The 12,694-nt window shown below is 53.3% G+C and overlaps 1 protein-coding gene across 3 annotated transcripts in view; it reads left to right on the plus strand.

Annotated features, from left to right (window-relative positions):
- Positions 1-10,956, plus strand: part of SLC37A2 (solute carrier family 37 member 2) — a 28,932-nt gene extending 17,976 nt beyond the window's left edge. For 2 of the 3 annotated variants that reach the window (XM_023208550.3, XM_023208552.3), the window contains 11 exons: positions 382-419; positions 715-867; positions 1,204-1,294; positions 2,752-2,814; positions 3,157-3,242; positions 4,072-4,120; positions 4,315-4,388; positions 4,644-4,722; positions 4,827-4,924; positions 5,205-5,269; positions 7,306-10,956. In XM_023208550.3, the coding sequence (XP_023064318.1) occupies positions 382-419; positions 715-867; positions 1,204-1,294; positions 2,752-2,814; positions 3,157-3,242; positions 4,072-4,120; positions 4,315-4,388; positions 4,644-4,722; positions 4,827-4,924; positions 5,205-5,269; positions 7,306-7,321 (812 nt within the window). In that variant the 3' untranslated portion in view covers positions 7,322-10,956. The remainder of the gene's footprint in view (positions 1-381; positions 420-714; positions 868-1,203; positions 1,295-2,751; positions 2,815-3,156; positions 3,243-4,071; positions 4,121-4,314; positions 4,389-4,643; positions 4,723-4,826; positions 4,925-5,204; positions 5,270-7,305) is intronic. The other variant, XM_023208551.3, reaches the window with a different exon arrangement.
- The last annotated feature ends 1,738 nt before the right edge of the window (positions 10,957-12,694 follow it).

The raw sequence follows: 12,694 nt of genomic DNA on the forward strand, positions 1-12,694 counted from the left end.
GCAAGCACTGGTTGAACCTGAGCGGTGTGAGCAAGGAAGGTGGAGTTGAAGGGACATTCTTAGAGTGACCAGGCTCTCCACTTGCTGCAGGTAGCCTTGTGCACTAGCCAGGCCAGGTATGAGAGCCACTCTGTAGCTAAGAGTACTAAAGTCCAAGAGGCAGTAGTGACACAGCTGGTTGTTAGGAAAGCCAGGCCTAGAAAGCTATCTCCTGAGCCCCAGGCCCTGCTCCCTCCTGCTGGGACACACACTGGCCACCTTAGGAGTTGGAGGTGGGGCCGGTTCCTGGGATGGCTTAGACCCAGTGCACGGTGAAGGCCTGGCAATCACCTTGGGATTGGGGGGTTGGGAAGCTTCTTAGAAGGAGATTTTTTTTTCCAGACCCAGAAGATGTGGACTGCTCCCCTCCTCAGCACCATGTGAGTGTGAGCCCTCCCAGCCCCGTCCCTGCCCTCCAACTCCATCCAGAGCGCTGGGCGCAGAGAGGCCTGGGGAGCCAGAGCAGAGAGTTCTGGCCCTCACTGACCTCACAGACCCAGTGCTAGGCACATGGGTTGGCCCTACAGCCTGATGGGTCTGGCATGTCAGTCCAGCCCGAGACGAACATGTGCCTCCCCATCCTGGGAGCCAGTGTCTCTTGCCTGGGCTACACCTTCAGCTGGTGGGAGGCAGCACACAGACGCACCCACATCAGGGCTCATCTCCTCTGCTCAGGGTGAGCCAGCTGAGAACCAGGACAACCCTGAGGACCCTGGGAACAGTCCCTGCTCTATCAGAGACAGCGGCCTTGAGACTGTGGCCAAAACCTCCAAGGGGCCATGCGAAGAGCCTGCTGCCATTGACTTCTTTGGGGCGCTCCGGATCCCAGTAAGAAGTTTGTGGAATGGAGGAAAGAGGGGGACTCTCCATATTTTTCTGTTGGTGATGAGGAGATGGGGTGCTTGGGTGATCTATTGTTCTGGAACTTCTTTATAGGGGAGATGTAAGCTGGGCAGCCTGCCTGGGGAGGGCAGTGTGGGAGACTTGTCTTGAAACGACCTTGCACAGTGGTCATGTTGCTTTTCTTGGGACTGGATGTGTTGGAGGCTGCCTTGTGTGGCAGGTGATGGAAAGTACTGGGGTGGTGCTGAGCACCCCTCGGGGCCACCACTGAACCCAGGACCTCTGGACCCCTTCCCATGTGCCCCCTGTTGCACTCCCCAGGGCGTGGTCGAGTTCTCTCTGTGTCTGCTGTTTGCCAAGCTGGTCAGTTACACCTTCCTCTACTGGCTGCCCCTCTACATCTCCAATGTGGGTAAGTCCAAGAGAAAGGGTCTCTGAGGAGGCCAAGGCCACCTCTGGTGGGAGAGGAAGCCGGTCATGGTGATACCTGTGATTCCAGTATATAGGCAGAATTCCTGCTGAACCTCTCCTAGAGTGAAAGGAGCTTGATTTAGTTCTTTATTTAAATGAAAGCTAAACCCAGCACACTACCCCCAGACCCTGACTCCAGCCACCTTCCCTCCGTTGGAACCGAGCTGGGGATTAGGAACTCAGAGCTCTGTTCTGCAATTCTTGCTATCTTCTTCTCTAGCCCTTAGTGTAGGAGAAGCCCCCTCCAGGCTGCTTGGCTCATAGGTGGTAGGGTTGGCAGGTGCTAGGAAAGGCCTGCCTGCTGGATCTGTCCCCAGTCCAAGGAAGAGGGCCTAATGAGCGACCCCACTCCTTGTAGCCTGGTGGTGACCATGGTGGTCTCCCAGTGGGACCTCATGGGATTGATACCCCTATGCCTGGGTCTGCTGGGCTGCAGTGGTGTTCTGCCCTGTCTCCTGGACCTACTCCCTGCTGCCCCTGCCCAGGGATGTACAGATGAGATCACTTGAAAAAGGATGTTTCACGTCCACCTGGCCTGGGTCTCGGCTTTTCCATAGGTCAGGCTACCAAAGAGCAGCCCACCCCGCCCTGCCCCGCCCCCAGGAGCCTCCAAGCTCCACCAGGGCTGAGGACCTCTCACCCAGGACTGCTCCCCTCCCTCCCAGCCCTGGGGAGGAGCAACAGCGCCTTGACACACATTGTGCTTGCTCTGAACAGGATACTGTAGGAATTACTCATGGCCAAGTCTCAAGCCGTAGCTTGCCCTGCAGCTCTGTCGGGGCCTCTCTCTCTGACAGTGTGGAGCACTAGGGCAGCTTCTTGGACACCGTGACTTTGTTTTGTGGCCTTGGTGCTGACTTCAGAGTATGAGGCAATCTCGAGGGTGGGGCTATAATCTCGGCTTCTGGACATTCCTTTTTTAAAACATGGAGCCAAGGCCTGTTACCTGAGGCCCCTGTGTCCGTGCAAGTCTCCTTCCTGGCTCTGTGTACCTTAGGCACAGCCTAAGGTAAACGGGAAGAGCTCCTAGTGCTGCTAGGGCCCCAGTGAAGCAGAGAAAGGGCTGGGCTGAGCCTCAGGTTGCGTTCCAGGGGAAAGGTGGCCACAGGACAGCAGGCTTGGGGGCCAGATCCCAGGGCTTGCCAGGGAGGGCTTGTTCTGGGGGGCGAAGGTCATCCTGCAGGGGAAGAGGGCAATACAGGATGGGACCAGGAGGGCGTCTGTCCAAACTGCTGCACTCTCACCCTGTGGCCCTGGCCAGCCTGCTCCACACGTCCCTAGCTCTTCCTCGGAAGAGGGGGCAGTGGCCTGCATCATGCTCTGCAGGGCTTCTAGCTGGGACGCTCAGGATGTTTGTCCTGAATCCCAGGTCTGACCACATACCTGTGTTTTCCACAGCTCACTTTAGTGCCAAGGAGGCTGGGGACCTGTCTACACTCTTTGATGTCGGTGGCATCATAGGTGAGGCCCTGCCCTGCTCTGCCAGCAGCCTCCCTTCCCCTATTTTCTTGTGGGGTGCAGGAAGAAGGGACAGGTCCGATGGGTAGGTGGCACCAGAGGAAAAATGGCTCCTGGGTTTATTTTCAGTTCCGCTCCTGCCTGGCTGGGTGGGCCTAAGAAAGATGCTCTTTTATTTGGTCTCCAGTAGTGATGGGCACTAGAGGAAGGGGAGGGCTGCGGACAAAGCAGCTCTGCTGGTTCTTGCTGACAGGCCCAGGCCAGCACTGGGCACAGCTGGGGTGCCAGGTGAGGGGATGGGTGGTCCTGTCTGGGAGGCAGTGTGTGAGTGGGTGTGTGTTCCAGGCGGCATCATGGCAGGGCTCATCTCTGACTACACCAATGGCAGGGCCACCACTTGCTGCGTCATGCTCATCTTGGCTGCCCCCATGGTGCGTATAACCTCGAGGGTAAAGTGCGAATACATGTGAGCAGGAGCCTATGTGGGCCTCTGGCCTGTGTGCACGTCCACGCGTTACACACATGGATGTCTCTGTGTACACGTGCACGTGCATCCTTGTGCACACACGGGGGAGGAGAGGCGAGGGTCAGCAGAGGCACCTTGGAAAAAGAGCCAGGCCGGGCGTGGTGGCTCAAGCCTGTAATCCCAGCACTTTGGGAGGCCGAGACGGGCGGATCACAAGGTCAGGAGATCGAGACCATCCTGGCTAACCCGGTGAAACCCCGTCTCTACTAAAAAAAAAAATACAAAAAACTAGCCGGGTGAGGTGGCTGGCGCCTGTAGTTCCCGCTACTCGGGAGGCTGAGGCAGGAGAATGGCGTAAACCCGGGAGGCGGAGCTTGCAGTGAGCTGAGATCCGGCCACTGCACTCCAGCCTGGGAGACAGAGCGAGACTCCGTCTCAAAAAAAAAAAAAAAAAAAAAGGGAAAAAGAGCCACACTGCAGACCTTAGAGGGAGATTCATGACTGTTTGGCCTTGGTAGAGAAGGAGACCACCTCCTAAACTTCTTGATCAAGGAAAGAAGAGATTGAGGTTGAATCTGACAGAAGACTGTCGGGAGAAAGGGAGATGATAGAGTACCACGTTTTAGACCATCCATCCTGGGACATTTAAAGACCAGAGAAATCTGGGTATGCACGGGAAAAGGAATAGGATGCCTTCTGGGATTTCAGGGCAGGAGACAGTTGTTCCAGACCTCAGGGCTCCAGGCCGGCAAAGGGATTCTGGGTGACTCTGCCTCTCCCCTCTGCTCTCTCAGATGTTCCTGTACAACTACATTGGCCAGGACGGGATTACCAGCTCCATAGGTGAGGAGGGGGTTGCAAGTCCTGCCAGGCCATGGGAAAGGCACTGCCTTGGGGGCCCCATGAGGCTGGTCCACGTGGGGGCACTGGCAGGTGGAGGGGCTGGGAGGGCTGAAGGCCAGAGGGTGCTCCTGCCCTGGGGCTGGGGCTGTGGGTGGTGCCTCCTCTCTGACTGGGCTGTCTCTGTGCCGTCCCAGTGATGCTGATCATCTGCGGGGGCCTGGTCAACGGCCCCTACGCGCTCATCACCACTGCTGTCTCTGCTGACCTGGTAAGTGGGGCCACCTCCCCAGGGCCAGGAACCACTCTGGGGGCTTGGTCAGGGCCACCATCTCCAGGTCCATTTCTCACTGTCTCCCATCCTGCAGAGGAGAAACCATCAAAGTCCTTCAGAATGTACCATGGGCCCCTCTCCTCTCAAGCCCAAACCCCAGTCACCACCTTCCCTGAGTCAGCCCCTCTCCTGTCCTGGTTCCGCTCATGCTGCTGCTCGGCTGGGCTTTCCCACGCCACTGTCTCTCTCCAGGGCACTCACAAGAGCCTGAAGGGCAACGCCAAAGCCCTGTCCACGGTCACGGCCATCATCGACGGCACCGGCTCCATAGGTCTGTGACTCTAGCTCTGTTGTGGGCCGGCCCCTGGGCATAGTGCCCTCCGGTGGGCAGGGGAGGTGCAGGTCCCCCTGCTCAGGAGCCTGTGCTCCATTCAGGCGCAGCTCTGGGGCCTCTGCTGGCTGGTCTCATCTCCCCCACGGGCTGGAACAACGTCTTCTACATGCTCATCTCTGCCGACGTCCTAGCCTGCTTGGTAAGAGTCTTGGGGTTCACAGATAGGTACTGAGGGATGCTCCGTCCTGCGAGGCTGCAACCCTGGAGGTCCAAAGCATTGGCCATTGGGGGTTCTGGGGTAATGAGAGCAGCTGCCCTTTGCTCAGAAGCACTCTCCCTTCCCCCTGAGTGACCCCTTGCCAAATGGGAGTGTGTCTCTCCCCCTTCTCCACTGCCAGTCCACAGGTCACCTGGCGCTGGGCGCTCAGTGCTCAATGCTTATGGTGCCCTCGCTTCCCTCTGTGCCTTGCGTTCCACAGCTCCTCTGTCGGTTAGTGTACAAAGAGATCTTGGCCTGGAAGGTGTCCCTGAGCAGAGGCAGCGGGTGAGTCCTCTGGGGAGCTGAAGTTGCCCCTCTGCCAAACTCACTTCTCATGGGAATCAGCCCAGGGCTCAGTTTCTCCAAACGCAGGCTGAGGCTCATCCAGCCCAGACCTGAGGAGCACTGAGCCAGTCCCTGGGTGGCCCCCGCCCTGCTAACCTGTCCTCTGCTGTCCCCGTGTGTCTCCATAGCTCTAGTGTGGTCCTAACCCACCAGCGACAGTATTTTCCTCAAGTCCCATGACTTTTGTGAGTATTTACTTCGAGTCTGTGACTCCAGTGCCATTCGAATGCGGGCTGCATGCAAATCCTCTGTCCTGCAGTCTGGCTTTTTCCAACTTTCTCTTTTTTCTTGTGGGCCACTTGTAAAGACTTTCCACCTCAGCAGAGCGTAGTGCTTGGGAAGTGTTTGCCGAGGGGTCTGAGATGCCACAGAGGTCGGCGGCCTCTTCCCTGAGGGACAGTGTTAGAACTTTGGACTTGCCCTCCGGGGACAGAGGAGGCAGAAATAGGGAAACCAGTTTCCTTCGGAGCTGACACTGAGTTGCAAGTGCCTCCTGAAGTTCAGAAACCAAGGTCATCTGGCCCCTCTGCCTGGGCTATGCAGAAAAACAGCAACTGCCAATCAAAGTCTCTGAAACAAACGTGAATCAAGCATGGGTGCTGGCCTGGTGTGCTCTCTGCCTCCTGTCTGGTGGTGGTGGACGTGGTGGTGGCACCAGTAGGTTAGTGGCTGAGGCTGCACAGTGCTGGTGGTCTGCTGGTGGGCGACCCTCTCCCGCTGGGCGTCCTGAGCAGGAGCCTCGTGCTAACAAGGGGGCCGCTCACGAGCTGGCCGGAGCTGTGGACCTGGGCTGGATGGCAAACGTGAGGAGGAGCCCCCTGGGTCATGGTAACCAGCACGCCTCCGGGGACGCACTTCCACTTAAGGAAGACACCACGCAGGGGAGAGGAAGTGAGAGCAGGAAGACACACGACACGGGAAGCACGCAGAGCACCTGTCCTGCCCTGCCTGTCCTGGGAGGGCAGAGTTCCTGTGCCTGCGCTCCTTGGAGCCAGGCCTGAGGGTGGGAGGGGAGGAAGAGCAGCGGAAAGGGACAAGGAGTATTTAGTGAGCAACTGCTCAGTGCCTGGAATTGTGTCTGGCTTTGGATGTGTGAGCTTGCCTTGCAGCAGCCTCTCGTTGGAGGTGAGAGGCAGACTCAGAGCTCGGGCACAGCCTAACACTGAACCTGGGCCTGGAGGTTGTTCGCTTTTCTCTGGACTGCCACCGCTGTCCCAGGCTGGTCCTTCCCCACGGGAGGCCTGTGTGTGAGGTGTGCAGTGATTTGTCGGAGCAGACAGAGCACTGGACTTGGAATCCAAAAACCCCTGGACAGTCCCGCTTTCTCCACTCACTCCATGAGACCTTGGGCATAGCACCCAGATTCTCTGAACCACCACATCTTTGTGTATGAACGGGGATGCTTATCGCTGAATACCCGGCAGAATTGACCTGAGGCTGAGATAAGAGGGGATATGTGATGTTGCTTTGTAAAGCTGTCAAATGTGGCATGAACAGTGTAAGGTTTTAATTTCTTTTTTTTTTTTGAGGCAGAGTTTCACTCTTGTTGCCCAGGCTGGAGTGCAGTGGTACAATCTCAGTTCACTGCAACCTCCGCCTCCCAGGTTCAAGTCATTCTCCTGCCTCAGTCTCCCAAGTAGCTGGGACCATAGGCAAGCGCCACCACGCCCGGCTAATTTTGTATTTTTAGTAGAGACAGGGTTTCTCCATGTTGGTCAGGCTGGTCTTGAACTCCCGACCTCAGGTGATCCGCCCGCCTCAGCCTCCCAAAGTGCTGAGATTACAGGCGTAATAGCGCCCGGCCAGGTTTTAAGTATTCATGTGGCTTGCTATTTCCTGCCTGAGAGGTCTAATTACAGAGAACTGAGATGAAAGCAATGATGACGGGACCTGGGACCCTGTCTTTCCTCTCCCCAGTCAGCAGGAGCTTATGAAATCATCTCACGTTCTCTTCCGCCCCTTTCCTCTTCATGCAGGTATAAAGAAATATGAGGCCCCAGTTGGACGAGCAGCATGGAACGCCCCAGTTGGGTCCCCAGTGTGCTCCCCATGGGCAAGACAATGAAAACTTCCACAAGTAAGGAAGGCAACCCCTCTTAACTGAACATCAGCCAGCCCAGTCCAGACCCAGGGCTACCTAAGGATACAGAGATTCTCCATGGGAAGGGGACTGCCAAGCATGAGGAAATAGAAGATTCAGGGGCCTGAGCTCTGGAAGCTGCAAGCAAAGGCCATGGGACTGGGGCTGAGTTGTGTCTCCATTTTGATAAGGGAAGGATATGCGCAGACTCTTGCTTGTTCAGATTCCAAGACAGAAGGCTTCACAAGGCCAAGGCCTGGAAAATGTGCGTCTCTCCTTCCCATGTTAAATTTTAATCTCTGTGATCTGCCTGTATCTATAGGTGGGCATCTCACTCCGTCAAAGGAGCCCAGCCTCTCTTTGTCCCTCTATCCATGAAACAGCCTTCTCTGTGCATTTCCCCAAGCTGGGCCCTCTTCTACAGCCTCAATAGGCCTGTTGATAACTCCCTTACCTGCCCGTCACTGCTGTTTCTCCAGGGCCAACACTCGGGCGAGACAGGGGAGCTGCCTTTGGTACATACTTTGAGGGGGCACTCCCTCTTGGCCTCCCTTGCCTCACTCTGATCCTGGCCCCGTAATGTCCTCAGTGGAAGGTGACTGGGGGCCAGTGCTGTGGGGAGAGTAGAAAGAGGGGTTGGCATGACTAAAAATACCAGTATGTGTATTAAGTATTTTGAGAATGAAATGCCAAGGAGTGCCTACTGTATGCCAGCTCTGCTCTAGGAATGGAGTAGACAATGGACACAAGAAGGACTTACACTCTGAGCACAGGTGCCAGCGGTGACAAGACTGGCAAGATGTGAGGGCATGCATGGTTCATTCAGGCAGTTGCTGCAGGTGTGGTCACCTGGCGCCATCTGCCGCTCCCTTTTCCACTTTTCTATATCCTCCTTCCACCCCCAAGTCCCGGATCACTCAGTCTTCTGGCTAGCTCTTGGCATCTCCATCTGACCCTAAAGTTGCCCATTGGCACCAATAGATTCCCTTTGACCTGCTGCGCCCATGCTCATCCTTGTTGGGGCTTGGCTCGGCAGTGAGCGGGGCTCGCATGGGCTGCTGAAGTGGGGTCCCAGGACCACCAGGGGGGTAGGTTAAAGCTGCTGACAGTGGGCGTTCCTGAGAGGGATGCTCAGGACACTGATGATGTGTGGGCAAACTGGGAGCTTAGGGCGCCATACAAGATACAAGCCTTGCATTTCCTGGGATGTGGTGGGCTGGTGCATTAGCCAGATACACACCCTTCCACGCTGAAGCAGGCTGCACAGGCGCCAATGGCAGCCAACAGGGGAGGCTCCTCCTGCCTGCAGTCACTTCAGCTCTGAGTGTAGGAGTCAGCCAGGGACCTCCAAGTCCTCAGAGCCCACAGGGGCAAGAGCTATACTCTGGCCTTATGTTCAGCATTCACGAAAGCTGCTCTCCGCTGCTCTTTGACATTGAGAATGAAATGAAATTAGTTATTCATTTAATTTAACTTCACATTTGGTCTCAATTAAGCTTAAAATGTTCTTCCTTATAGATGCTCCAATAGCTCTTGTAATTAAGGAGCTTAAGGAGAAGCTGTGTTGCTTACATGCGCCACTAGATGGTGACCCAATCCCATCATACAGCCCAGGGTGGGCTGCGGGTCCATCCTGCTTCCCGGGAGTCAGGAGCGGGCGCCTCTTGACTTTTCCGACTTTCAGCTTTCTGCTTCAGAGGGCAGGGGAGGAGGAATGGGTCTCTCGAGGTCTTCTCTTCGCCAGCTGCACTGCTTACTAACTTTAAGCCTGTTTCGTCATCAGGAAAATGGTGACATTACCTACCTCATAGGATTGGTATGAAGGGAGACAAACATACTCACCACACTCCTGCCCTTGGAGAACTTGTCTAGTTAGGGGATAAGTAGGAAAATACACGGAGACAGTGGCTCCAGGTGAGAGCTATGCTGTTCGTTAGTCCAGCCATGCAGGAACAGGGCTGGCAGGAGGGCGATTCCAGGGGCAACGGCAAGAGTCCTTCTTCCTTATGAAGGCAGAATTCTCAGGACCCGGATGATTCATTTGCTAAGGTAGTGGGGGGTAGTGGAAGAGGGAGGAAGTTAACACAAATACTTATCCAACTCCTACGATGTTAGGCCTTAGAGACAGAAAACTGAACAAATGGCATTGGCTCCTACCAGCAGGTAAGTGTAGCACTAGATCCATGCGAAAGGCATTGTGGGAGCTCAGGGTCTGGCCTCAGAAATGAGGACTTAGGCTGTGGGTAGGGAGTTGGGAAAAATACCAAAGGTTGGCGGAACCCCAGCCCTGAGATCTGCCTGTCTGCACCCATCTCCCAGGTCGCAGGTTGCTGGCCCTGTTTGGGCAGCTCTGGGCACGGCCTGTTCACCAGAGGCCTGGTACCTGCCTTCTCCCTGGGCCTCAGCACTCACACGGGGCTAATGTAGGAGCATTACGTTAATTAGTTATTCATTTAATTTAACTTCACATTTGGTCTCAATTAAGCTTAAAATGTACTTCCTTATAGATGCTACAATAGCACTTGTAATTAAAAAGCAATAACTCTTTGCGTTTCTCCCTTAGAGATCCACTGGGAAGCTGGGCAAGTGTGTGTGGGGTGGCTGGGGGAGGAGGAGGAGGCAAGAGGCAAAGAAAAGAAAGGCACAGAAGCTCTTGGTCGGTCCTAACACCATGAGGCCACAGCTAAGACTGAGGCTGGCAGGAGGAACTCAGCACGTCCTGGGTGTCTGAGTGGGGGTGGGAGCGTTGCTGTTGGGAATCCTGAAACGTGACAGAGGAGCAGACCTCCTCCTGAAAGGCGTGGAGGCAGGGAGGGTGGCAGATGGGGGTGGAAGGAGGCAATGCTCGGAGTTACAGAGGCGGCCCTGTATTCTGTGGTAGGTGCAATGTGCCCCCACAAGATGTCCACATCCTCATTTCCAGAACCAGTGAATGGTACCTTACATGACAAATGAGATTTCTGCATATGTGATTAAGGATCTTGAGATGGAATGACTGATGGGGTGGACCCAGTGGAATCAGGACTCCGTATGCATCACAGAGGGAGGCAGGAGTGTTGGGGACTGGCAGATGCCGCTCTGCTGACCTTGAAGACTGAGGAAGGGTCCACCAGCCAGGGGGACGGGGGTGGCCTCTAGAAGGTGGCAAAGGCAAGGAAAAGGGTTCTCCCGAATCTCCAAAGCCTTTCCTTCACCCCCTGAAACCCATTTCTGGTTTCTGACCTCTGGAGTGATAAATGTGAATTGTTCGAAACCAGTAAGTCTATGGCAATGTTACAACAGTAACAGGAAATTGATAATATTCCCAGTGTAAAACTGGGGTATGACCAGTTTAAAGGCAGGAAAATAACCACAGGCAAACAAAAGATACCCCAAAGCTTAAAACAAGTGAAGGGGCTGGCCTCGTAACAGTTAGGCACAGCGTAAGGGCTACTGTGTGACGACCTCACCCAAGAGTTCTCTGAGGGCAGGACTTGGACTAAATGCACAGACTGTATCATCCCCAGCATGATGTGATGAAAACCATTAAAAACACACTTTCTCATTCTGTCTGTGGCACTGAGCCTGATTTCGATCCCAGCTCTCATTTCTTTGGTGGCAGGAAACTGAGAAAAGGTCGGAGAAGCGAGGGCGGGGGGTGGGTGATAGGGACTCAGAATTTTTTTTTTTTTTTTTTGCATAAACAGTCACCACCAATAATCTGCTAGAGACAGAGGTCAAGTAGAAAACAAAACAAAAATTCCTAGTGTGTGGCTTTGATTCTGCCACTGGCACCTCTGAAAACCAACCCAGTCTCAACATTCCAGCTGGATGGTGCTTACAAGAGAGGTGGCAGTGTTCTTGAAACTTGAAAACCTAGCCTACTAGCAGCTCAGCTGTTCAGTGGCTCTGAGCAAGGGGAAACCAAAGTCTAACAGCAGAGACCTGCCAGAAACACGGGGCTAACGGGTGAAGCTCTCTGAGGCCTGCGTGCCTGTTCACGCTTTCCCCCAGACTCCTGCACAGTTCCTAAGCTTCTGCTTTTTCCACCAGGCTCAGCCGCTTTTCCTGGGTATTTCTGTCAAGTGGCTTTTCACTGCCTGCCCTTGCCCCCACTTTTCCTTCGAGTTTATCTTATGCAGACACGCCCTATAACAGAAAGTAGTCAGGCTCTTAGACTCTAGAGCCAAACCGCCTGACTTCGGATCCTGACTCCTGTTTACCCCACCACCCTGTGCCTGCTCCCCATCTGTGAAATGGGGATATGAAGAGTACCTACTTCATAGGGCCAATATGAGGAAGACATAATACTTACAACACACTTAGAAAAATGCCTAGCGTATGTTTGCTAAATGTAACAAAAATTGTTATTTTGACATGTGGAACCCTAGACTTATTTCCAAGTATTGGGATGAAAATAGAGATTAAAGGTTGAACTTTATGAACTATAAAATCTCTTCCAATCCTGAGTTCTTATGCTCCTATGAGGATAATCAACACATTTCCAGATTCGTTTCCATACGGTTCTGATTCTCACATCTGGAAATTCATTTCTATGTTACAGCCAGATATTAAAGGTTTAAGCAAAGGAATTATGATTGAATGTTTGTTATTTCTACTAAAAATGATCATTAGAATCCTTTAATGAAACTTTTACCTTTTTGGATATGTGTTAGGAAAATGTCAGGTAAAAATAGCTAAGAAACAGTATTAACCAATGTAAAAATAAGGAGTTACTTGAAAGTCAAAAGTGATCTTTAAACTATTTGAGAAATGAGATGTCAGGAATCCTGATGTCAAGTTGGAGCCCCACTTCTAATTAACTGTGAAACTTTTTAAATCCCTTGTCCTCTCTGCCTGTTTCTCATCTGTAAAATAATCACAGCAGGTTTCTTTACACATTGAGCAAAAAATAAACCAGAAACACTTCAACTGCAACCACCATGAAATAAGAGTTGATACTAAAGTTTCTGTTAAATAACAGAACAAAAAATGGATTGCTTTATGTTAGAATAAAAACATTTAAAAATCAATTGGATGCCCTCCTTCCAGGATGGAGAGAGGAAGACAGTCTAGACACCTCACAGCCTAGTTCTCTGATGGGCTTACTCCACCAGGACTAGTGCTTTACACCCTACGGGCTACATGCTGAATGAACGGCAGGATGCGAGAATGAATGGCGATGTACTCCCTAGTCCCTGGACATTGGTATGGTAATTCTGATGCAGTTTTACATTAAATTTACATTGTACACAAAGAATGGTAGCTTTACTTCCATTTTTATAAGTGAAAAATTTAAGGAACTT

This window comes from Piliocolobus tephrosceles, chromosome 13, assembly GCF_002776525.5.
Source record: "Piliocolobus tephrosceles isolate RC106 chromosome 13, ASM277652v3, whole genome shotgun sequence".
In the NCBI taxonomy this organism is placed as follows: domain Eukaryota; kingdom Metazoa; phylum Chordata; class Mammalia; order Primates; family Cercopithecidae; genus Piliocolobus; species Piliocolobus tephrosceles.